The sequence below is a fragment of the Colius striatus genome, chromosome 3, assembly GCF_028858725.1.
Source record: "Colius striatus isolate bColStr4 chromosome 3, bColStr4.1.hap1, whole genome shotgun sequence".
Classification (NCBI taxonomy): Eukaryota; Metazoa; Chordata; class Aves; order Coliiformes; family Coliidae; genus Colius; species Colius striatus.
Window position 1 is genome coordinate 15,526,256 of NC_084761.1, and position 25,421 is coordinate 15,551,676.

Here is a 25,421-nt window from a genome sequence, read left to right on the forward strand (position 1 = left end):
CCAATGGGCGGCCGCCCCGCCCCCCGCCGCCGCGCCCGCGGGGGCCAATGGGAGCGCGCGGAGGCGCCGCCGGGAGGCCGTGAGCGGGTGCCGGTCCCGGCCGCGGCCCGGGCGGGCGGCAGCGGAGCGCAGCGCAGCCCCCACCCCCGGCCGCGCCCCGCGCTCCCCGCGGCCACGCTGGCGCCCGGGGACCCTCCCGAGATGCCGGTGCGCAGCGAGCGGTGCCGAGCGGGCGGGGCGGCGGGCTCGGCCTCTTCGTCACCCTCGGGGGCGGCCGCCAGCAGCCTGGTGCCGCCGCCCCCCATCAACACGGCGCAGCCCGGCGTGGCCACCTCGCTGCTCTACAGCGGCGCCAAGTTCCGCGGGCAGCAGCGCAGCAAGGGCAACGCGTACGAGGTGGAGGTCGTCATGCAGGTGAGGGCCCCGGCGGCGGCCGCCTGGCGCCCCGGGCCGGGCTCGGCGGGGCCCCGCTCTCCTCAGGCCGCGCTCGCCCTTCCCGCCCCTCCGCCGCCTCGGGTCGCGCTCGCTCCTCCTGACGCTGTCCCGGTCTCTAAAGCCGCAGTAGTTCGGTTTCCTGTCCCCTAGGGCCCAGTCGCCCTTCCTCCTTCCCCGGGCCATCCTCCCCGACCTCGTTCCCTCCAGGCCCCGGTTACCGGCGCTCCGCCCCGCTCGCCTAGGTGTTCCCCTCCTAGTTCCGTCAGAACCTTGTACGTCCCATCCCCGGAGCCCCGGTGAGGAAGGGGAGCCCACTTTCCTTTAGTCTCAGCGTACCCGTTCCCCTCGGGGTGGGACGAGGGTGGCAGAGGCCTCAGGGAGGCCCCTCCCCTTAGGCCTGGAATGGCCCATGGTCTTTTCTGCCCCCCTGCCCTCTGACCTGGCAGTGCCTCCCTGTGATTCCCCTGGTTCCATCCATCCCGGTAACAGCCATCAGCACTCAGGTGGAGACATCTCTGTCCTAGTATGTCTCCCTTCCTTTCAGGATCAGCATGAAACACCCTGTCCTATTCCCCTCAGGCCCCAGGAAAGATCCATTTCTCTTATGCCCAGTGAGGCCCAGGGCCACCTCTTTGCTTCCTTCCCCTCAAACTCTTGAGGAGGGCCCGTAGTACTCAAGCCTTTTTTTTCCCCACTGCTTTGCCTCATTCCCCATCCCTGGATCCCTTCTCCATTCTCTTCAGGCTCTGGAGTGGCCGTGCACCTCCATGCCACAGCATGGGAGGGCGAGAGCCTGGCTTGATGTGAGTGATGTCCTGGGAAGTCCCTAGCAGCAGGACAGCCTGTATTTCAAGCCTGGCTGGAAATCAGCAGGAATCCACGTCCCAGTCCCTGGCAGGCAGAGCATGGCCTGGCTGGGCCTGGGACCCAGGGTTCCCCATCCCTGCGGTGTCAGAGGCTCCACCAGGCTGAGCAGAGGGTCTGAGGCAAAGTGTGATGGTTTGGCTGTGGCAGGAATGCAGCCAAGACAGCTGCAGTGCCCAGCTGTGCTGGGGAATCCCTGAATGCTGGGCTGGGCTGGGCTGTCTGCCTTTCCCATTCCTCCCTGCAGTCACAGTCACCCTGCATGCTTTGTTTTTAGAGCCAGACATTGGTGTGATGGCTTTGGGCAGAGCTGCTGTGGTGTGGGGTCATGAGCACAGGGGAAAAGCAGGTGTGTGACAGAGACTTTCCTGCAGAGCACCCTGCAACTCACACCTTTGTTCCCACTTTGGTGGCTCAGGGATCTGGGGACCCAGGATTGAGCATGTGACCAGTGCAGTGACGGAGCTTGGCGTTTGTGTCAGCCTGCTGGAGTAGAGTCAGAACCCCAGGGGCAGCAGATGAGGGGTCATGTTTGAGCCAGACAGTCTGTTCCTGCCCTTCTCAGCAGCCCCAGCATACCTGGCAGGATTTGCTGTGCTGGGGACAGCTGATGAGCTCCCCTGCATGCTGCCTTCTCACAGCAACTGGCTCTGTCTTTGTGCTCCAAAGGCTGCTGTGTGTGTGTGGCAGCTGAGGGGAGGTGGCTGCCTGCTCCTCCTGTGCAGAGTGCAGAGCAGTGGTGCTTGTCTTTGATCCCAGGTGGGGAAGAGCCATCTCCCAGACGCTCTTTGCGCTTCCCCAAATAACTCACCTCTGGCTTTGAAACCAGCTGTCGGGGACAAGTGTGGAAAATACCCTTGTTTTAAAGGTGCTTGGAAGAGACACAGCCCCCTGCCTAGTTCCTGCAGGGCAGAGGCAACGAGCTGCAGCCCTGGGACTGAAAAGAAGGCTGACATAAAAACATTAGAGCTGGGAAAAGGCCTCTTGCAAAAGGCAGGAGGGGCTGTGTGGCTCTGAGCGGGCTTTGGTGTGTGCCATGCAGCTGGGTGCTGGGCACAGCATGATAGGCCTGGTACATGAACAAATGACAAAGCCTGGGGCTGTGCTTTCATCACAGAATCATAAGGTCATTTTGACTGGAAAAGACCTTTAAGCTCATCAAGTCCAACCACCTACCTCACACTGCCAAGCCCACCACTAACCCATGTCCCTCAGCTACATGGCTTTGCAATGTCTCCAGGGATGGGGACTCCACCACCTCCCTGGGCAGCCTGGAACAGTGTTCTTTCTCTAGCCTGAATTGTCTCCAGTAAATAGATGTTTTTGATTCTCTCACCTCAACACGTGCCAGCAGTTAGCTGAGAAGTTTTGGGCTGGAGGTGATTCTGGCAGTGATGTGCTCCCTTAGAGAAAAATGTGGGACTGTTTCCTTCTGTATGGGAGAAGGGAGGTTTGCTTCCCCTTGGAGACCTCTGGGCAGAGGGTGCTGCCTCAGTGTGATGGAGCTGGAAGCAGGCAGAGTGCTGTCAGGCCTGTGGCATGGAGGCTGTTAGAGTTGAGCTGGGCACCTGTAAACGAGCTTTACAAGCTGTTCCCAGCTACAGGGAAGGGCTGCCAGTGTGAGCCTGGGGCAATATGCTGGATAGTCTGTACTGCTTGAAGCTGAAATTAGCCTTAGAGGGGTTAGAAACCACTTTGGGTCAACTGAGTGCCTTCATGCCTGTGCTTATGGTTGGACTTTGCCCTCTCTTGTAGCATGTGGATATGGAAAACTCCTATCTCTGTGGATACTTGAAGATTAAAGGCCTTACAGAGGTGAGTGTTAACTGCACAGCAAGAAAAGGAGCCGTGTAAAGGCTTTTGTTTTTCCTGGTGGGGTGGGAGAAGCTGCCACCAGACACAGAAGCAGAGGGATGGAGCATAGAGAGTAGGTTTGACCACTGCGTAGTTTAATACCTTCAGCCTGTTCTTGGTGTGCTGAGCAAGGGCACGGGGGCTCAGGGGAAATGGGAGAAGCTTCTCTGGCGGCCCTTGAGGTCTGAGCAGAGCTGAACCTGAGCCTGCAGTCAGATTGAGGCACTCTGCCTGTGGGACTGTGCTGCTGAAAGAAACCAAACTGGGGCCCAGACAGACACATCCCTCCAGGCTGCCTTCGCCTTCTCCCTCTGCCACGGCTCATGATGTCGTGTGGTCAGGACAAGCTGTGTCCTGGGGCAGTGCTACTGCTAGGGGGGTTGTTGAAAGGGGGTGCCTGGAGCAGCTCACTTGGCCCAGCTGAGCCTGCAACCCCCTGCCTGCCTGCTGCTAACTCAGTGCCAGTGCAGAGCTGAGGAGGGGCACCTTCTGCCATGGTGGGGTGGCTTCATCCAGCACTGCAGCAGCAGCCGGCTATCCACCAGATCACTCATGATGTCCAACTGGGAGTTTCCCTGCCTCCCAGCTCCCACACAGCTCCTGCTGACTTTGTGAAGTGACCAGAGAGGCAGAGGGAGGCTGGAATGAGAGGGAGGGTGGAGGCTGTCAGATGTGAGGCGGCATGAAGCAGGACGAGTCAGCTTGCTGCTGGAGGGACCGGAGCACCGGCCTTGCATTGCCTGGAGCTCTTGCTCTGTGATGCTGCTTTATGCTGAGCATCTGCACCTCTCTCTGCCTTTGTGTTTCTGTCTCTGACAAATCTCCTGACCTCTGGTTCATCTGTCTTCTCTCCTAGGAGTACCCAACCCTCACCACGTTCTTTGAAGGTGAAATAATCAGTAAAAAACACCCTTTCTTAACACGCAAGTGGGACGCTGATGAAGACGTGGATCGTAAACACTGGGTAAAGAAATCTAGGGGGCAGATGTGGGTCTGCTGCAGTCCTCGCTGAGCAGCTGGTTTGGAGGGGAGGTGCACTGCGTGTGCCCATGCAAGAGCTGTCTGAAGGGCTTGGAAGTATCTTCTTCTTGGGTGTCTCCCTCCTTTTGCCCCCCAGGGATCCTTTCAGCCTAGAGGTCCTTTCAGCCAGCTGGTGCTCCGTGAGAAGGCAGAGGGCTTCTCATTTTCCGTTTGTTGGCCCTGGGGTTGGAAGGGAGCAGGAGCAATCCTCAACTCTTGACCCCTTATTTTGAACACTTACTGCAAAGTGAGGCGAGAAGGGGAGAGGTGCCCCTCTGGTGCAGGCAGGGCTCTCTGTACCCCTGTTTCAGCCCTCTGCTCAGGGTAGGATGTGTCTGCCTCTGTGCTCTGGATTAGGGCCATAGCAGCCTGCTGATTGCCTCCCCGCCCTGACCTTTGCTGCTGTTTGCCAGACTTTGATGTTTATTATGTTTCTGTCAAAATATCTTCCTCTGGAAGCAAAGGAGCTTCTCCAGCTGGACTGGATATGGCTGTGGGTGTCTGGCAGTCCTCTCTGCTCCCCTGTGCTAGTCCTGGGGTGTGTGTTTAGCACTGCTTCAGGGGAAGAGCAACCCCTTTGGTGAGGAGATCTTCTGTAGCAGTTTTTACCTCCTAAATAGCGTCTGGCACTAGTGAGCTCTACTCCCAGAATAAGCATCCTGGGTCTTCTTGTTTTCTTTTTGGTTTCAGGGAAAGTTCCAGGCTTTTTACCAGTATGCAAAAACATTTAACTCAGATGACTTTGATTATGAGGATCTGAAAAATGGGGACTATGTCTTCATGAGATGGAAGGTAAACTCTGCATGTCTCTTTCTCTGAGTTGCTTACAAATGCCTGACGAAGGCTTGTGGTGCCTGAAAGCTCTTTCAGCTACACTGGTTTAATGAAGGATCTGACCCTGCCAACCTTGTAACCACTGTGCTTGCAAGTTCCAGTGTGGCTCCTGTGTAACCAGCTAATTGCACCTTTAAGAGCTGCAGCCATGGCTCAAAACGCAACAGGAATATCTTGCTTGGTGATGCTGCAGAGGACGAGAGAATTGGTGTCTCTGGTCCCAGAGTGGGGTCTGTGTGTGTGATGCAGACTGGCTGCTCTTCACCTCTGTTCTTCAGCTGGATCCATTCCTCTCTCTTTACAAGAGCCTTGTGCAGCTGCGAGGGGAAGAAGTCTTAGGGGTCATAGAATGGTCTGTGTCAGGAGAGGTCTCTAAAGATCACCCAGAGCAGCTCCCCTGCCATGGGCAGGGATGTTTTTTCATTAGATTAGGTTGCTCAGTGCCCCATCCAACCTGACCTTGAATGTTTCCAGGGATGGGGCATCTACCACCTCTCTGGGCAGCCTCCTTCAGCGCCTCACCACCCTCACATGAAATAATTTCTTCCTTATATCTACTATAGCTCTACCTTTTTTCAGTTTAAAACTCTTTCCCCTCATCTTTGGTAAAAAAAAAAGTCTCTCTCCATCTTTCTCATAACCTCCCTGGAAGTATTGAAAGGCTGCAGTAAGATGTCCCTTGAGCCTTTTCTTCATCGTGGAGTGGCTCCAATTCCTGTTTGCAGGGGACAGCTGCTGAGCTGAAGCTGATCTTGTGCACTCTTTAAAACTGGTTCTGCTCTCAGTCGCCCACTTCCCCGTGAGAGGCCTCTAGTAGCAAGTGGTGAAAGAACACTCTGGGCAAGGAGTGCTCAGCCAGGAGTGCCTTTGTGTTAGTGGGACCCATGTTCAGTTTGAGGGTGCAGATTGAGGTGGGGGGGTTAGTATTTGACCAGCATTTTAAAATACGGTCTATGTTTTGTGTTCAGGAACAGTTCCTGGTGCCAGATCACACCATCAAAGACATCAGTGGTGCTTCCTTTGCTGGTTTCTATTACATCTGCTTCCAGAAGTCAGCAGCATCTATAGAGGGCTATTACTACCATAGGAGTTCAGAATGGTAAGGAATCTGCCTTCCTCCTGTGGACTGAAGGGTAGCTCCTCAAGCTTCTGCTTGGAAGTGTCCAGGTGGGGCTTCTGTGGGCTGGGAAGGATGTGTGGTCTGGCAGCTGGACCTCGGGGCAGAAGGGGAGGGTGTGTGGGCCATGCTTGGCCAGAACAGACCAGCGCAGCCCGTTCCTAGGCTATGACTTGATGGGGATAATGGGGCTGCAAGGAGGAGGGACACAAGAGTTGGAGATATGTTGGGGGTCGGTGAGGTTGATGGGGAGGCAAACAGCAGCTGTGGTTCACCATCACCATCTGGGAGCCTGGTCTTCAGTCCAAACTCTCCCAGGGCTTGCCTGCCCCTGCCGTCCTGTGAGGACAGGCAAACATAAGGCAGCCTGGCCTCGTGTGAAGGGTTGCGCTCCCTCCATTTATACTCTGCAGTGATTCAAGCTTTGAGCCTCTTTGTGCCTTGGCCCCTCAGAGGGCATTGGAAAGGCCTTCTAGAGGGAGCTTGATGCTTTCTCACAGGTAACAGCTCAGCTCTTGGTCCCTTCAGGCTGAAATCTTGTTAAGCCAGTGCTCTGCAGCCCGAGGTCTTTGGGGTGTTGCTGTAAGATACAGGGAATGGTCAAGGTTAATTGGTTGGTTTCTTGTTAGAACCAACGACCTGACAAGTAGCTGTGGGGAGCTCCTTTCCCTCTGACAGCCTTGGATACAGTCACGCACAGCAATGGAATCTGTAGGGTGGCTGGAAGCTGTCAGGGAGAGGGAAGGTACCTGGGGAAGCTTTCACACAAATCCTCTTGAGCTAAGCTTTGAAAGACCAGACTGTAATTTGCAGTTGGAGCAAACACCATTTGAACATGAAAGTTGTTGGACTTCAAAGAGCGTCCAGAAGCCACAGTCAGCTCAGCTGGGAGCTAGCCTGGCTGCAGGGAGCTCGGGGGCACCGGCATGGAGGTGACCAATGAGTCCTCAAGAGAGGATTGGCAGCAGGAGTGAGGGGTGTTGGGCACCTGAACTCCTCTGAGACTGCGAAGCGGGGGAGGAGAGCAGCAGGATGCCCGCTGTGTGCCCGGCCCAGCGGGTACTGCCAGCAGCAGGGCACTTCTGCCCGTAATCCTCTCGTCCGTCTTTTCCTTCTCTCCCAGGTATCAGTCATTGAATTTAACTCACGTCCCCGAGCACAGCGCTCCTATCTACGAGTTCCGATGACAGCTGCCTGGAACTGATGCTGCACAGAAGCACAGGGGCAGGGGAGAGTGGCCTGCCAGGAGAACTGTGTCCCCAGCAGAGCAGGGGAGCGCACGGCTCCTCTCCTGCCCCTCGGACTCGCGAGAGAGAGCCTGAACGTTTCCCCCCTCACCCAGCCCGAGGAGTGTGGCTGCTGGAGCTTGATCCTCCCTCCTGTCGAGTGGCGATTTGATCTTTAATCTGGTTTTAAGCTACCTTTAAATGCACTTTTCTTATTGCACAGCTAGTTTCTCTATCACTGAACCTTCCTCCCGGCTCTCCTCTGGAAGCTGTTTCTCAGTAGCTGGAATCAGTGGTCTATCCTCTGAGTAATAAGAAAATATAAGCTCAGTGCTTATATTTTCATTGTTACGGCCTGATATGGGTTGGAAATCGCCAGGACTCGGGGCTTGTTGTCCACATTGCCAGCTCTGCTGCTTCCAGAGCTGGGTCCCACGCGTGCGGCTCTGCTCGGCAGAGAGCTGCACGGCTCCAGAGGCTGTCGGGGAAGTGTTGGCTGAGGCAGAGAAGGCTGAAGGAGCCTTTGCTTTGTGCTGGCTGAGGAGATAGCCAGAGCTGCAGGGCTTTCAGGGACGCTGGCCCTTTGGAGCTGGGAGCTCTGCTGGTGTCTGGATCCACCACTGGCAATTCTTTTGATGTATGGACTTCCAGGCTCTCAGTAAAGTGGATCTGAACTCTGCTTATAGGTGTATATTTGCTCTTTACTTAAGTTAAGGGTAAAAAAGAAAAGGAAAAAAAAAAGAAGAAAAAAAAAAGCCAACAAAAAAAGACTTTTATGATAAATCTCTATTTTTATGGTTCCTTTTCCAAAGGACCCCATGGCAAGTGCACAAGTACCTGGTTACACTCCCCCGTTTTCACATTGAAAACTGGGAACGTTTCATTAGTTTTTCTGTCTGTGTCTGTGCTCAGCTCGCTGCTTTGGGAGAGGAACGGGGAGGGGGGACAAGCCCTGAGCAGCCCCCTGGGGACAGCCCTGGCGCCGCTCAGCGCTCGTGCTCGCTCTTCATGCTTCAACACCACTGCTTCAGACCTTTTTACAAGGCAAAAAAAAGAAAAGGAACCCCCCCCACTCCCCTCCCAGTTGCTTTCTTCTGACTTTGAAATGTTTCAAGTGATATAACTTAAGGCTTGTGTGCCAAAGTGTGTGTGGCTGCGTGTGTGTGTGGGTGGGTTTGTTGGGTTGTTTTTTTAAAGACATTTTAAAAGTTGGCCTCAGTTGTGTCTTTACTGTCACAGTCCCACCTGTGGGGCTTTGCTGAGAGTTTAGTTTGTGTTTTCCTGGCTGTTTTAAAAACACTCCCCTTGCAGCAGGTTTGTGTCGGCCGTTAAGGGAGCGGCAGCGAGGGCGGGTTCGCCGCTCCGAGCCCCCTACGTGCCTTGCACCAAGGTGGTCGGGCTGTTCTCCTTTTTCATTCACTTTCTTCCTCTCAGCAGCATCTCTGGTTTGTTGCTGCAGCCAAATTGCTGGTTTAAGCCTTAAGGAGAAAGTGCTGGGGTCTGGGTGAGCCCGTTTCCTCTGTCCCACGTCTGGGTCTCCCATGGTGGGAGCTGTGGCTGGTCGGGTGGTGTGGCTGCCGCCTGCCTCGTGTGCGCTGTGCCCCGGGGATGGAGCCTTTCCCCGGCACAAATGGAGAGAGATCTGCTGAGGGGAGAAGGGGGAGGCCCGGCCCTGCCCCGTGGGGGCTGCGAGGGAGGCAGTGGGTGCCATTGCCTGGCCTCTGGGATGGGTGTGCAGAGCAGTGCGGAAAGAGTAGCTGTGAGAGGGACAGTTTGGAAGAGGATTCCCCGTTTGTTGTGCTCCTCTCAGAGGAACTGGGGATTCGTCCCCACAGGCGTGCTGAGGGATGTCCTGGCTCTGGTGCTGTGCTGTGACTAGTGTGAGGGTGCTGCCCTGTGCCCTGTGGGTGCAGAGGCACAGCAGCGCTGGCTCTGTGCAGACCCCCAGAGCTGTCTGTGCAATACCCATGGCAGTTCCCTCCCTTGAGCCTGACACTCGGGTTTCTGACATGCTTTAGTTGAATTACACTGTGGTTGTTGGCAGAAGCTGGGTTAAGAAGAAATGTGAGGCTGTTTAATAACTACTCCAAAGTCCTTGAAGTTATTTCTCTGAGGCTTGGTATGTTGTGAGAAGGGTGGGGAAGGAGTGTCTTGCTCTCTGCCTTTCTCCTTCCCACCATATTGAAGCCAGCTTTGTTGAAATCCCAAACTGTCGGGGTGCTGCTGCCCCATGGGACGTGTCTGGCGGGTGCAGAAGGGGTCATGGAGCTGAGAGGTTTGCAGGGGCTGTCGATGTTCAGAGCTTCCCTCCACCAAAGCTTTCCTTGTGTTTTTCTTTCCTTTGACCTGTTGGACGAGCTGAGAGACGTTAGGTATGTTGCTGTGGTGAGAGAGAACTGACCTGGGGAGGATCTGGGGGGAGGAGATGAGAAATGAGGTGTTTGGTCTGGGGTTGTGATGTCTGTTTGGAATGGCCCTGGCTGGGGATGGGGTGTGCTTGTGGGCAGAGGGAGCAGGGGCTGAGGAGGCCTTTTGCAGAGCAATGAACGTCCAAATTAAACATGACATGTATTTAAGGGATGTTTGTCTGTGTCTGTCTGTCAACCGAAGTGCTTCTCAGCTCCAGGAAGAGCTGTGCTGCGCCTCCTCTCCTGAGGGCTTCCCCAGGAATCCCATCAGCCCCTGATTGCCTGAAATCATAGAATCATGGAATGCTTTGGGTTGGAAAAGACCTTTAAGCTCATGGAGTCCATCCCCTCCCCTCACCCTGCCAAGCACAGCACTAACCCAAGTCCCTCAGCACCTCAGCTACACGGCTTTGCAACATCTCCAGGGATGGGGACTCCACCACCTCCCTGGGCAGCCTGGGACAGTGTCCAACAACCCTCTCAGGGAAGAAGTTCCTCCTCATCTCCCATCTAAACCTCCCCTGGCGTTTCCTCTTGTCCTGTCCCTGGTTCCTTGGGAGTGATGATGCAGGATCTGGCCTTAATGCGAGGGCCAGGAGGGGCAAGGGCTGGTGGGGCAGGTCCCTCCGAAACCCCCTTGCTTCCTCCACGCCGCTGCCGCGAGCGGCCCCCGTTACCCCGCCCCTTCCCCCGGCCCCGAGCACCCCCTGAGAGGTGGCGGCGGGCGGAACGCGTGGTGCGGGGCGCGGCGGGCGGCCGGAGCGCGCCGGCGATGCACAGCGCGCCGCCCGGCCGGGCCGGGCCGGAGCCGTGACGGGGACGGACGCGGCGGCCGAGGCAGTTCCGGCGCGCGGCGCTCGGGCCGGCCCCGCCATGGGCATCCTGGAGAAGATCTCCGAGATCGAGAAGGAGATCGCCCGCACGCAGAAGAACAAAGGTGCGGGGCTGGGCGCCCGCGGAGACCGGGCGGGGGGAGGTGGCGGCCTGGGCCGCGGGGGAGGGCTGGGGCAGGCCGGGAAGCGCGCGGGGCCGCCCCGCCGCCCGCTGTCACAGAACCACAGAGTCCCCGAATGGCGGGTTGGACCTCTGGAGCTCATCCAGCCCAACCCTCTGCTAAAGCAGCTTCCCCTCCGTCAGGGAGCGCGGGAACGTGTCCAGGAGGGTTTGGAAACCTCCAGAGCAGGAGACTCCGCACCCTCCCTGGGCAGCCTGTGCCAGGGCTCCCTCACAGCAACATTAAAGAAGTTTCTCCTCGTGTTCCAGTGGAACTTCCTGTGTTCCAGCTTGTGCCCATTGCCCCTGGTCCTCTCACTTGGCACCACAGAAAAAAGGGTCAACCCACCCTCCTGACATTCATCTTCTAGGTACTTACAAGTGTTAATGAGGTCTCACCTTAGTCTTTCCCAGGCTAAGCAGCCCCTGTTCCCACAGCCTTCCTGCTGTGGATGCCCTGGCCCATGCAAGCCTCAGGCCTCTCTCCCGGAGGAGGTGTCCTCAGAGCTGTGCCGAGTAGCCTGGGTGCTGCTGTCACTGAGGGCCCTGGGCTGGAGTTTGAGTGCCTTAAAGAGGGGACTGGGGAGCAGAGCTCCCCCCGGGATCTGCCAGCAGGTCCCCAGTGCCTTGCTGCTTCTGAAGGCTTGAGGCTGTTGTCAATAATGGGAAGGGAAAATAGCAAACCTGATAAGCTCCTGAGATTGTACCCTTCCCTGCTGCAAAGGGACACAGCTACTTTCTTCCTTTTAATTGTTGTATCAGGCATGAGTTCAACTGTTTTGCTAAGAATGAGTTTTCAAAGTACTTTCACACGCATGAGCTTCAGGTTAAATGTGTCTTTAAAACTCAACAAGAGCAAGGGAGGAAAACCTTGTGTTTTTTGGAGCTGAGTGTGACAGGGTGTAAGGAAGAGCCTTTGCTCAGGAGCAGCTGCTCCACCTCTGACCTCTCCCTCCAAACCGACTGCCTTCACACTCCATCCCTGCACCTACACTCCCTCCTGCTTTGCTCCTTTTCCTCAGCATTTTTTTTTGCTTATTTCCCTAGAATCTGACTTTTTCAGCCCAAATTTTCAAAGGTTTATAGAATACCTGGGGGATGTGTTTGTGTGTGTGGCAGTGCTTAAGACATTGACCTCCACAGTGTTTCTTTTTAGGAAAGTTCTTATTTTCAGAGGTGAATTACCAACAACTTTCTGTCAGCCAAGCAGCTGTTGTGTTTGTGTCTCTCCAGCCACCGAGTACCACCTCGGCCTGCTGAAGGCAAAGCTCGCCAAATACCGAGCTCAGCTGCTGGAACCCTCCAAATCCTCAGCTGCCAAGGGAGAAGGCTTCGATGTGATGAAATCTGGAGATGCCCGGGTGGCACTGATCGGTTTCCCTTCTGTGGGTAAGGTCAGTGAGTAGCTGCATTAACCACCTGCCCGCTGTGTTCCCAGTCTGTGCTTTGCACGGGCTGTGAAGCCCATGTCCGTCTCCTCTTCCTATTCCCCCCACCTTGCCACGAGTTAACAGAAGGTTATTGTGAGCTGAGGGTTTGAGCCAGGGGAGCAACCCCTCCTCATCATGTGTATGGGGGCAGCCTGAAGCTGGGGCTTGCCTGGCCACAGCACTGCTGGGAAAACAGGTGAGAGGGTGGGATTTACCTTTGCTCAGCCAAAGTGCTGCCTGTCCCATCGCTGCTTCAGGCCACAGCAGGACTTCTAAAAGCTGAGGAGCACTTTGGTCCTGCTTGTGTTGCTGTGTCTCCCTGGTGACGCTGATCTCTTGCATTTCAGTCCACCTTTTTGAGTTTAATGACCTCAACTGCCAGTGAAGCTGCCTCTTACGAATTCACAACCCTGACATGTATCCCAGGAGTCATAGAGGTAAGTGGGGTTCTCCTCCCTTTGGCACAACAGTGCTGGTCGGAAACCCAGATGTGGAAATGTGTCTGTTTATGCTGGGTACACTTGTGCTGCCTCTAAGAAGCAGCAATATCTAAAGGTCTCTGCTGACTCCTGCTTGAAACTTCAGCAGGTCTTGAGTGCAGTAAGAAATGGTGGCACTTGCTTGTCACTGTGCTTTCTCATTAGACCAAGAAAGCAAGGGTCTCTTCTCGTCTCGTCTCGTCTCGTCTCGTCTCGTCTCTTCTCTTCTCTTCTCTTCTCTTCTCTTCTCTTCTCTTCTCTTCTCTTCTCTTCTCTTCTCTTCTCTTCTCTTCTCTTCTCTTCTCTTCTCTTCCCTTCCCTTCCCTTCCCTTCCCTTCCCTTCCCTTCCCTTCCCTTCCCTTCCCTTCCCTTCCCTTCCCTTCCCCTACCCTCCCCTACCCTCCCTTCCCCTTCTTCTTTCCCTCTTCCTTTCCTGCTGTGCTCTTTTCCTGGTGCTGTGTCAAACTACTGCCATGTGATGCTTCAGGAGGTCAGGACTAAATGCAGCACAGTGTGAGGTGGTGGATGCAGCTGCACAACACAGGTTTTGCACAGCTTTGTGCAAAGTTGTCCTGCTCTGTCAGGTTCATTGGGTTCTGCTCCCTGCAAGCTTTGGGGCTTTTGAGGCAGCCCTGCGTGAGATGTTGGACTTTCTGTCCTTCTGTTTCCTTTTCAGTACAAAGGAGCCAATATCCAGCTGCTGGATCTGCCTGGAATCATCGAAGGAGCAGCACAAGGTGTGACTCTGTTGGCTGATCTCTGGGGTCATGTGAAATAGGGCTTTGCCCTCAGCAGTGTGCCTGGGTGTCTGGGACATTCGCAGGTTTCCGGGCCAATAGTTCCTGCATTGGCTTTCCACATTTCAGAGTCTTTGATCTTATGTGAGGCACGATTCTTATCCCTGAGCCCACAGAATGTTCTATATGTAGCAGAAAGCTGCTTTTCTGGAGGTGGGAGCCAAAGCAAGCCAGTCACTTCTCACCTCCTTGCGTGAGTGTTATCTTGCTCATCTGTTTTCTGGCACAGAGAATATCTAAAGAAAGATTCTAGAGAGGCGGAGGGGGAAATTACAGCTAAAGAGTAACCTCTTTTGACTAATTTCCTGAGTTCTTGACAGTCCTCCCATGACTCCACATTCTGGGAAGAGGTGTTGGCTTTGTCCCTCTGCTTTGTCATTGTCCTCATTTTCTGGTAATGTCAGAAGGTGCCTTAGGAAACTTTGGAAGACCTCCTAGTGGTCTCTTCTTGGAGGGGCACAGCATGCTTAATGAGATCTCTCTCCTTTCTGACCAGCAAGGGTAGGTAACCCATCTGCTCAGGGGAAGCACTGCTGTGGGGAAGCTCTCTCTACTGTCTTACACTAGTTCACGTTACTGTGCTGGAGGAGCAGCAGCAGTTGTTAGGGCTTATGCTGGACATTAGACTGTATGGGCGGACCAGACATGCTCGCTGAGGGCCCCCAGCAGCTGATTGCAGCCCACACAGCACTGTGGGGTCTTTTTCCTTGCTTCTAAGCAGCTGTGCAGGGCAGGAGTGCAGCCTGTCCCAGAACTTGTGGCTGGTTTCTCTTGCTGAGGTGCAGCCATCTCCTCTCTTCTCAGGGAAGGGCAGAGGTCGGCAGGTGATAGCGGTGGCCAGGACAGCCGATGTCGTTATTATGATGCTGGATGCCACGAAGGGGGAAGTTCAGAGGTGAGTGTGTGCTGCTGAGGGTGGTGGGCCAGGTTCAGGGGTTCTCACATGCCCAGAAAACACACCAGCTCCCTGAAGTGTGTCCCTTGCATGTTGGGGAAGCAGTGCTTAAGCAGTTGAGTGTGCGATGGAGGTGATATGCCGTTAGAAGCGTGTCAGCTCACTTGAGCTTCTCAGCTGCGGGACCATTCCCACGGGATGGCTGTTCAGAGAAGGGAATGCCAGCCTACATTTCCACTACAGACTCTGTCCTGTGTTAGCTGTGGGGTTTTTTTAGGTTGTACTGAAAGCTTAATACAAGACTGTGTCAGTATGACAGTCAAAAAGGCAAGGTGTGGGGATGACCTGGCTGCGCTGGGTCTGAGGAGCACTGAGGTGCAGTGTCCCCACAGGGCCTTGCTGGAGAAGGAGCTGGAGTCGGTCGGGATCCGTCTGAACAAAAGCAAACCAAATATCTACTTCAAGGTGAGGTTTCCTGGGCTGCTGCAGGCACAGCTTGTCTGGCTGCCTCCCCAAAGCCAGGTTGCTCTGAGCTGCCCCTGATGCAGGACAGACTGAAGAGGGGCCTGAGGGCTTTGCAGCCTGTTCTTAGGTTGCTTTGTTGCCTCCCTGCAGCCGAAGAAGGGTGGAGGCATCTCCTTCAACTCGACTGTCACGTTGACTCAGTGCTCCGAGAAGCTGGTGCAGCTCATCCTCCATGAGTACAGTATCCTTTCCTAAACCAGGGGACCCTTAAGCCACCAGCAGCTCCCCAGTCAGGTGGTCCCTGCTGTGGGACAGCTTGGCTGTCATTTTTGGTGCTTTCTGGGTTGATGATAGGCTTTCACATGCAAGCTCAACCCCTTGCCTCACAACCGCCTGTAGATGTGTTGGGATTTGAGCCTTGACAATATTCACCTCAGAAATCTTCAATGCTGAGGTCCTCTTCAGAGAGGACTGTTCCCCTGACGAGTTCATTGACGTGATTGTAGGCAACAGGGTCTACATGCCGTGTCTCTACGTGAGTACCTCGGAAGCAGCACCGAGCTTCTCCCTTCTCTGCTGAAGGAAACGTTGCTTCTTTGATTTGGGGTTGAAGCTCGACAGGAAGCCTTTTTGAAGCGTCAGTGTGTGCTGTGCTCTGTGTGTGTTCCCTGTGCCCTCTTGTGGCTGCCAGCCGTGGAGCAGCGTGAGCAGCCTGGGCTGCTGACGCGGGAACGAAGCCTGCGGCTGGGAGCCTTCCCTTCCTGCACCGCACGGCCCGTGCTTGGCTTGTCACTGCTCATCCCATGTGCCACAGATCACTTAACGGCTGCTTGAGGGCAGCTGGGTCTATAGTGAAATCAAAGATACCGGAAAATGTGTTGAAAGTTGCTCTAAAGGGACAATTTTAAAAGCCACAAAGTTATATTTCAGCTTCAGAATTTTGTTTTAGTGAGGGCCTTGGCTTGTCTTCTGTCTGACAGGATATGAGTTTCTGTTCCACTGCTGGCATCTTACTTGTGCCTCTGCACTGGGCACTGGTGAGGCTGAACCACAAGTGCTGTGTTCAGTGTTGAGTCCCTCACTGCAAGAAAGACACTGAGGTGCTGGAGCATGTCCAGAGATGGGCAACAGAGCTGGGGAAGGGTCTGGAGCACAAGTCTGATGGGGAGCACCTGAGGGAACTGGGAGTGTTTTGTCTGGAGAAGAGGAGGCTGAGGAGAGACCTGATCACTCACCAACTCCCTGACAGGAGGCTGTAGCAAGGTGGGGGTCAGTCTCTGCTCCCAAGTAACAAATGGCAGGACGAGAGGGAACAGCCTCAAGTTGCACCAGAGGAGGTTTAGATTGGAGATTAGGAAGAACTTTTTCCCTGAGAGGGTTGTTGGACACTGTCCCAGGCTGCCCAGGGAGGTGGTGGAGTCCCCATCCCTGAAGACGTTGCAAAGCCGTGTAGCTGAGGTGCTGAGGGACATGTGTTAGTGCTGGGCTTGGCAGGGTGAGGGGAGGGGTTGGACTCCATGAGCTTAAAGGTGTTTTCCAACTGAAATGATTCTGGTTTTTTGTGATTCTATGCTTCTGTGCAGTGCTGCTGAATGGACTTTCTAAAGGGGATGTTGTTTTTCCTTTGACTTAGGTCTATAACAAGATTGACCAGATATCTATGGAAGAAGTGGATCGCCTCGCTCGGAGACCCCACAGTGTTGTTATCAGGTAGGAGCCTGTCACAGCTGGTGTGCGGGTGCATTTCATACTCCTTGCTGGAGCTTCTCCCAGAAAGGGGCTTCTCCCAGGGTGGCCTGCAGCGACTTGGCTGAGCAGCAGAGCTGCTGTGCAGCTTTTCCCAGGCCTCTGCTGTGGAGAGAGGCTGCTGGGCTTTTCCATGCTGTCTGCAGACCAGAGTAAGCCAGTCTAGCTTGCTCCCTTAGAAGTGCTGATATATCTGACTGGGATTTTGCTGCTTCAAAGCTGCCTGCCCTTCTGAAAGCCTTGTTTATTTCAACTAGTGTTTTGGCCTCATTAAAGACTTTCCTCGTTCTTCCCTAGCACTTTAATAAGACATTTCACTTTGTTCTTGATCTCTAAATCAACACAGCAATAAACACAGAGATGTTTCTGGTGTTTTGCAGCTGTGGCATGAAACTGAACCTGGACTACTTGCTGGAGAAGCTCTGGGAGTACCTGGCACTTACCTGTATCTACACTAAGAAAAGAGGACGTAAGTGACCATTAGCCAAGCAGCAGGTGTGAGAGGCACAAAGGGCTGCTGCTCTTCAGAGGCAGACAGGCTGCGTGCTGGGCTCAGCACTGCTTCAGCTTCCAGCTCTTGGCAAGTGCTTTCTGTTCCACCTGCTCCAGTCACGCCTGTATCCCAGCACAGCCCTCCTCTCTGTGCTAGTAGAGCTGAATTATCGTAAGACTTTACATGACGCTATAAAGAAACAAAGTGTGCAAGTGGGCAGCTTGCTTCCTTATTGAGCACACCCTGTGATGAATGGGGCAGCCCATTGCTACCCAGAGGAGGTTTCCTGATCCTACTGTGAGAGTTGTGGCGATTCCTGTGCCAGGCTCCTGAGGCTCAGGAGAGCTTTGATCCTCCTTTTGCTTCCTAATTCCCTTGCAGCTTCTCCCAGTGGTGAAAGCACGTCTATAACTTGTTCCTATTTGGCTGTGAACAGCTGTGACTGAAAATGGGTGGATGTGAGAAGATTAGGGAACTTTCCCTGAGCTTGTTTAGCTCTGAAATCTTCGGGGTCTTACAGGAAACTCCAGAGTGATTTGGGTTTACGTGAGCAGGTGTGTTCTGTTTGTCCTACGTCAAGAATTTGGAATGGAGTTGGAGCAGGTGGATTGTGGGGAAGCTGTTGACTGTGGGGAAACTTGTGGTTGCTGGAGTGTCTGCAGCATTATCTGGGACATGGCACGTGTAGGGGGAGGAGGAATTTGGGAGTAGGAAGCACAAGTCAATGTGAGACGGTGTCAGTGTGTTATGACACACTTGATGGAAAGCCAGTGTTTTTTCCCCCCACCCCCTTCTGCTTCTCCACAGAGAGACCAGACTTTACAGATGCCATTATTCTACGGAAAGGGGCCTCTGTGGAGCACGTGGTAATTTCTCTGCATCTTTTACATTTCCTTGCCTGTAGAAGGCAGGTTCCTCTTGGAGCCTGCTGGGATTTGTGCTTTGGAAAGCTCAGGACATGTCAGTGTTTTTAGCTGGGCTTCTCCTTTGTTGCCTTTACTGATTTATGTGCCTCAGGTTGCTTTCCTAGCTACGTAAGGTTAAACAAAAACTGACTGAAAGCAATCAGTCCAGTGAGGAAGTGCATGGAAGCGGTGGAGTGGTGATTCCTTTGTGTCTCTTGTGTGTGCTTTCAAGTGCTGTAAACTGACTCCTAAAGTCACTAATGTAATTTCTGACCCAGGCCTGAGTTGCTTCTAGTTCCTGGACACTGAGCAAATTGTTTGCAAAGCCCTGTTGCTGAGCTGCCTCACGTGCTGTCTGTCTGTCTGTCTTGCAGTGCCATCGGATTCACAGGTCCTTAGCCAGCCAGTTCAAATATGCCTTGGTGTGGGTAAGTGTTTAACAGCAAACGAAACCCTTGTCCCCAGGTGTCTCAGCCTGCTCTTCTAACCTTTCCCCTCCCCCTTTTTGCTTTAAAGGGGACAAGCACAAAATACAGCCCTCAAAGAGTGGGCTTAACCCATATGATGGAGCATGAAGATGTCATTCAGATTGTGAAGAAGTAACCCTCTTTGCTGGTGCCTGGCCTTGTCTTTAATCACTAGAATTGGAACTGACCACAAAAAAAGCAAAAGAAAATTGAAAAAAAAAAAAAAAGAGGAAAAAAAAAAAAGGAAAGGAAAAAGGGGAGATGTGTTCCATGGCCAAGAAAGCAGGAAAGCTTCCGTGAAGCTCCTTCTCTTGGAGACAGGCAGAAAATGCGGCTGCTCTACTTGCAGGTGGGGATGGGGAAGATGGGTTTCCACCTTGTAGCGTTTCAGGCAAAGTAATGTTTCTTAAAAAAGGAGCCAATTCTTCTAGGACACAGTTCCCACAGCTGGCAATGTCCTGCCCCTGGCACGGGGATCCGTGTGTTAACCCGCCCATGCGTCAGCAGTGGGAAGTTCCAGGTTTGTGTGAACAAACCTGGGAAGCCCAGGCTGAGAGAACATTGCTGATGCTTTGCTGTTTATCCAGTCACTTAATTTAAGCATTGATCTGAAACAGAAACAAAGTTCTCTCTCTCCTGCTCGTGGGACACATTGTCTCTGCCACTTTCACCCTTGGAGGCTTCACTCTCTGCACCCGAGACAACCCCCAGTGAATTTGTAAGGGTCTCACCTCAATTAACTTTAAAACCCTGCGCTCTGTACCTCTCCTCAGCTCTGCAGTGGGGTTTGTGGGGCACCCTGGTCCTGCTGGTACTGAGAGAGATGAGAAGTGACCCCTTTTCTGTGAGGGATCAGCCTGTCCCAGCCTCGGCAGGGTCCGGTCGCAGAGCCGTAGGCTGCAGCGAGGGCTCGCTCCCTGCGGATCGCTTGACGAGGAGCTGTCTGGGGAGCTTCTTCCTTTGCTTCTCCTGCCCCTTAGTCCCCAAGAATATTTCTGGGGATCTCCTTTATTCTCAGTCATGCCCCTAAATTCCAGTAGCATCTCTTGGAGCTCCAAGCACCACCCTATGCCATGGGTTTTACCCCAGCCCTGTTAAACATTGTTGCTTGTCTGGGTATTCCTCATTAGAAAGCTGGGATTTTTCTATTCATGCTTTTTCATTGAACACTGATGCTAAGCAATTCAGAGTGCCTGATAGAGAACAGCTCTTTCCTTCTGGGATCCAGAGCTGCCAATAGCTTTTATTTTCTTTCATTAGGAGAAAAAATAAAGGGTTCGGTCTGATGTGGACTCTTAACTGTGAGGATGGGTCTGATCTCAAACTTGTCTGAGCAGGGCTCCTTCCCTGTCCTTTGTGCTCCTCCCCACCCCTCACACACTGATCGAGCAGAAATGAAAGGATTATTTTATTTGAGAAAATAAAAGTTGCTATTTCATGTGGACTGGAGTAGGGTGTCTGCCTGCAGCGGGTAGATGGTTCGATGTGTTTTCTGCATCTCTCTTTGTTTTACCTTTGGCCACCTGAGGCATCCTGGATGCTGTGGCAGGAGATTGTAGCAGGGAATAGATTGTGAAGCGGCTGTGAGAGGGCTCCGAGGCTGGAAGAGACTGGATGGGATGTGGTGGTGGGATACTGTACACAATGCCTGAGCTAAGAAGGTGACTTTAAACTCTCTTAAGTGCCTTTCTCTGTCCCTGGCTTTGTTCACAGCTGGGGTGCAGAGCAAATCCGGGCTGCAGAGGCAGCTGGTGGAGAACGAGCCCCAAATTAGGTGCATTGTGCCGGAGCTGGCTGCAGGGAGCAGGCACTTCTCAGTGTGAGTTGGGTGGGATGCTGTTCCAGCACATTAACTTGCCCTTTACATCTCCTGTGAAGGTTGCACAGGCAGAGCTGCCCTCACAAAGAGTTCCTTTGCTTTCATCCCTGAGTTTCTCACCCCAATGCCGGGAGCCTGCCAAGCCCTGGCACACACCTGAGCAGCCAGAAATGCCCGTGCCAGGGAGTCCTGTCCTTCAGCCAGGGAGTGTGTGGGGCGGGAGGAACAGCCCCTGTGTGCCTGGGGCTGAACTGCACAGTGGTACCTGCTGCAACGTGTCCTCAGTCAGCGAGCACCTGCCTCTCAGTGCCTTCAGGTTTCAAGTCAACCAGTCCAGCATTGCCATCATTAAAACTCCCTCTGTCTAATTAGCCTCACTCTTCAGTTAGGAAATTAGGCATTTCATCTGGTTCAAAGTGAACCGATACCTGATTACATTTGGAATGGGCCCGAAGTAAAAATAGTCAAGCCAGAAGAAGCTGACTTCTTTTTTTTTTTTAGTGGGAGTAGCTATTTTTTTTCTTTGCAAGCAAGTTTGTGGCTGTGTGGGAAAGTGCTGCATTTAATTGCAGCGCTCATTCTTCCAGATGGCTTCCCTAATTGCACTGCGCTACCATTAAAAGCTGCAAACATTGCAGTTCGGGGCAGGAGCAGGTTTGCCTGGAGATCTCTTCAGATCCTGAGAAAGCAACGTCCTGAGGTTGGGGGGAAATCTGCTGCAGCGTTAGGATTGTACTGGAGCTTCTGGAGGGTTGTGGAATTGGTCAGACCCCTTGTTGGCTCCGTAGGGGAGGTAATGGAGGGCGATGGGCTCAGAGCTTCCTTTCTAAGTGTGATTGGAGGAGGATTTGCTTCTGGTCAGGTGGATGAGGGCTGGTGGAAAGCAGGAGCTGTGGGTTTGCCCCCCGAAGCAGCAGCATGCTGTGTTTTTTTCAGTGTATGAGGGAAGGCTTGACTGGATGATGCTGGGAGAAAACCAGCCTCGGAGCCTGACTGGGGTTTCACTCTCCTGAAAGACACTGAGGTGCTGGAGCGTGTCCAGAGATGGGCATGCAGCTGAGGAAGGGTCTGGAGCACAAGTCTGATGGGGAACAGTTGAGCGAACTGGGAGTGTTTAGTCTAGAGAAAAAGAGGCTGAGGGGAGACATGAGCAGTCTCTACAACTCCCTGATAGGAGGTTACAGTGAAGTGGTGACTGACAGGACAAGAGGGAACGGACTCAAGTTGCAGCAGAGGAGGTTTAGATTGGAGACGAGGAAGAACTTTCTCAGTGAGAGGGTTGTTAGATATTGGCACAGGCTGCTCAGGGAGATAGTGGGGTGATGGAGTCCCTATTCGTGGAGGTACTGCTAAGCTGTGTAGCTGAGGTGCTGAGGGATATGGGTTAGTGGCAGGCTTGGCAGTGTGAGGTGAGGGGTTGGACTCAGTCTTGAAGGTCTTTTCCATCTGAGGTGATTCTGTGATTCCTACACCACAGCCCCTGCTGTTCCCCTGCTCCTTCAGCAGGGACTGCTCCTTCCATCCCACGTACCCCTCTCCCAGAGGGCTGCCCCAGTCCTGCCCCATCCCTTTGCCCATAGAGCACGGCCCTGCGCCCATGCTGAGATGAGAAGTGGGGTGGATCGGCTTCTGTACAGTCCATCAGCCACCCTCCATCTAGTCCTGGAAACAGCCATGGCCCGAGGCTTGCTCTGTTTAAAATGCCTGTTCCAGGCAATCAAGCAGGTTTGATTGGCTGAACACTCCTTTTATAATTTAATTTAGTCAGGAATCGTTTGCAGGGTAATAAAAAGAGACTCTGACTCCAAATACATTCATTTAATTCAATGAGAGACAGTTACTGCGGCGGGCTCGCCTCAGCCAGCTTCCCTCAGCCCATCACGCTGACACCTCCGAGTGCCGCTCGGGGCTGTAGATAAGAGCCACGATCCGCAGTGACAGCTTAATCGTTCCACAGGCTGACAGGGGTCACCCCAGCCAGGCAGCGTGCCTGGCGCGGGGCGGGCTCGCCAGGCTGCGGGGAGGAGGATTTATGGCTGGCAAATAGTTTGGAATTCCTCCGGTTGCGCCTGCTAAATGATGAACCTGCCCCTCGGGGATTGGAGCTATTGATTGTAATTTGCAGTTAAGCCCTCGCTTTCTGAGGAATCGGCATAATAAATACCCACTGCATTACGGCAGCGGGGAGGTGTCTGCAGGGAGGAGGAGGAGGGGGAGGAGGAAATTATCCCGCTGTGGGCAGCAGCAGGATGCTCTGGCTGCTCCCCGGCCTTGGGAGAGACATAGGCTCCCTCCATCCCTGCTGGAAAATGGTCCCTGGTTTGGTGTGATGCAGGAACCCCGTCCTGAAGGGGGAGGAAGCCTCAAAGAGGCTCTTTGTCTGGCTCTGGTGCTTTGGGAAGCGGGGGGAGATGCCTGTGTGGTTTGGGGTGATGTGTGTCTAGATCCCATCTTGGTGCCCAGCATGGGGGGGTGACTTAGTCCCAGCTCAATTTGGACAGGGGTGTAAGGGGAGTGTGTGAGTTCACCCTCATCTCCTTGTGATTTCTCCTAAACTTGTGTGTGGGCTTGAGGAGGGTGGGAGTTCACAGCTGGGGCCGGTGGCACAGATCTACAGCCACATCACCGGGGTAAGAAGGGATGAGGACCAGGGAAAGGGGGACACACCAGGGCTGGCTGCCCCTCTGTCTGCTCCCCCCAGCCTCTCTGCAGCTCTGCAGAGAGAAGATTAGCTCTCGTCCCTCTGCTCATGAGTGGAGATGAGAATAATAGCAGTCATCAAATATGCATTGGATGGCAGCAGCTTGCAGCTGCCACGCAGCAAATATGGTCCTGCGGCTGCCGGGGGAGGGATGGGCCCCAGCGGGGAGCGAGGCCGAGAGCACGCCGCCGGCAGAGCCCCGCGCTTCGGGCAGCACCCAGCCGGCCCCGTGCCATGCGGGAGAGCTGGGCTACCCCAGGTGAGTGGCCGTGAGCCCCCCAGCCGGGTGCCGCATCGCTGGGGCTCGTGGAGGCCGCAGTGGGAAGGCCCAGGGAGGGACCTTTGTGTGTGATGTTGGCTGAGCCCTGGGTCAGGGTGGACGGCGTCACCTCTGGCTGGCCCTGCCTGTCTGCTCCCTGCCCATAGGCCTTTTATCTCACCTTGTGACTTGCCCCTTCCCTGCAGTTCCCGCTGCCTTCTGGAGTGGAGCTTCCTCCTCTGACCACCCCAAACTCCTTTGCCTTGGGGCTGTGGGACCCTAGACAGGCTGTCTGGTCACAAAGCTGAGCTCTGTGGGTCCATGGGCTTGGTTGCAGGGCCAAGGTGGTGGCACAGGGCTGTGACCTGGCCCCAAAGCCACCAGCCAGTGTTCCTGGGTGCATGCCAGTGCCAAGCCCGGGATGTGTCGTGCCCAGCTGGTCTCTGCTTCCAGCATCTGCTCAGGCCTCTCTCCCTCCCTAACTCCTCTCTTGCTGGGAGCCCTTAGTGCATCGCTGGGCAGAGACCATGTCCCCATCCTCCATTTGGAGGGAAGAACTGGAGGGGGCTGAAATAGCCAGTTTGGGCCCCGAACTGAAATAGCTACGGCAGGGCCCCACTGGCACACAGGGGTTTGGAAGTGGCCACACGATGGTACAGGGCTGGTGGTGGGGAAGGGAACATGGTAGGAGATGCCCCAGGATTGGGGTGTTTGGCTCCATGGGGATCTGCTCCTGCTGTGACCAGAAACAGGCTGTAAGGGGACCTGAGGCCAGTGGTGACTGCAGCCCTGCCTGGAGACAGCAGAGCTCTGCCCACTGATGCCGGTGCTCCAAAGGTACAGTCCTGGCAGCCACGTGTCACGCTGGGCTGCTGGCCAAAAATATCTCTCCTCTTTGTGCACTCAGCTGTGTCAGCCTGATCTACTGTGGTGGGACAGGGGCTGCCCTGGGCCTGTCCCTGGGGTGAGGTGGCTTTCCCTGGCTCAACCATGCGTCTGGAGCTGTTCAGAGGGTGATGGGGTCAGAAGATACTCTGGGCATCTTCTCGCAGAGCCCTGGTCCCTATCAGCACCCCTCACTGCCAGATTTGTCAACCAAGGTCCCTCCCTCATCTTGCTGCTGGATGTGACTGTGCCCAGATGAGTGCAGGTGCCCCATAGTTTGGGTTCATGGCTGCGAGTTCTACCTCCAACTCCCAGTGTCTGCCACTGTCCTGCTGCCCAATGCCCCTTCCTCAGCTCTGCCATGCCAAGGGCAGGTGAACACTGTGCCCATAGATGAAGAACGTAGGGCTGGGGCTGTGGAAGGCTGCCCTCTCTCCCTTCCTCCATATCTCTTCTTGGAGAGCCCGTACGACGGGCAGGCACCATGGGTTCAGCCATGGCAACAGCACAGGGAGCTGGCCCAGGATGGCAGGGACAAAGGTAGCGACCAGCAGGGGCAGTAGGAGGGAGGTGGAGGTTGCACAGGTGGTGGGACAGAGGTGAGCACCTGCAGCATCTTCTCGCCATCCAGGTACCTCCCAGCTTGCTGCCAGCAGCAGAGGGAGGGGCTGTGGCCGTGACCATGCTGGGCGCCCACTGCATCATGGTGTCCAGGCATCACTCCATGCATCTATGCCAGGAGGAGGAGTGGTGCAGGCAGGGCAAGACAACACAGGGCAGTGCGGGGCAGGGCAGGACAGGGCAGGGCAGCGCAGGGCAGGGCAGGCTGCCTCAGCCCCATTCAGCACGATGGCGATGGCCGAGCTGTGCTTGGGCTGTGCCAGTGCTGTGATTGAGCTCCCATGAGGCGACATTTCCCACGTGGCTCAGGCTCTGTGATGCCCTTTCCCACTGATCCAACACTCATGTCAGCCCATAGCCCCTCTCCTGATGCCTGCAGATGCCTCCCCTTCTGCTCTGTCCCTCTGCTCTCCCTCTGGCTCTGTGGCAACCTCTCTCTGCTCAGACCCCACCAGGGGGTGTCTCAGGCTCAGAAATTAATGTAAGGAGGAAGCCAAAGCTGCAGATGGTGGCTGATAACTCCTGTGCTGCAAGTGTGGCCAAGAGGAATGGAGCTGGGGAGAAGACAGCTCCATCCAGTTCCAGCCGTGGGACTATCCTGGGACTGGAACTGGAGGAGTCCAGTGGGCTCAGCCCCAACAATTGCCTCTGGTTCTTGGGTTCCCCCAGCTGCTGCACAGCTGGATGCCACTGCTGCTTCTCCCCTGG

The 25,421-nt window shown here is 54.6% G+C and overlaps 2 protein-coding genes across 3 annotated transcripts; both read left to right on the forward strand.

Moving 5' to 3' along the window:
* Window positions 1-122: 122 nt before the first annotated feature.
* Window positions 123-9,926, forward strand: GID4 (GID complex subunit 4 homolog). Its single transcript, XM_061993863.1, has 6 exons — window positions 123-414; window positions 3,055-3,114; window positions 4,010-4,117; window positions 4,864-4,965; window positions 5,976-6,106; window positions 7,248-9,926. The coding sequence occupies exons 1-6, from the start codon at window positions 202-204 to the stop codon at window positions 7,309-7,311; spliced, it is 678 nt and encodes a 225-aa protein (XP_061849847.1). The 5' UTR covers window positions 123-201; the 3' UTR covers window positions 7,312-9,926.
* Window positions 9,927-10,577: 651 nt separating this feature from the next.
* On the forward strand, window positions 10,578-19,872 carry DRG2 (developmentally regulated GTP binding protein 2). Of its 2 annotated transcripts, XM_061992373.1 has the most exons (13): window positions 10,578-10,695; window positions 11,985-12,145; window positions 12,529-12,618; window positions 13,337-13,397; window positions 14,262-14,352; window positions 14,745-14,817; window positions 14,968-15,058; window positions 15,255-15,352; window positions 16,451-16,527; window positions 16,944-17,032; window positions 17,864-17,922; window positions 18,336-18,389; window positions 18,478-19,872. In XM_061992373.1, exons 1-13 carry the CDS (start codon window positions 10,632-10,634, stop codon window positions 18,562-18,564), a joined length of 1,095 nt encoding a protein of 364 aa, XP_061848357.1. In that variant the 5' UTR covers window positions 10,578-10,631; the 3' UTR covers window positions 18,565-19,872. The 2 variants fall into 2 exon arrangements, with proteins under 2 accessions (XP_061848357.1, XP_061848358.1); XM_061992374.1 differs by lacking the exon at window positions 17,864-17,922.
* The last annotated feature ends 5,549 nt before the right edge of the window (window positions 19,873-25,421 follow it).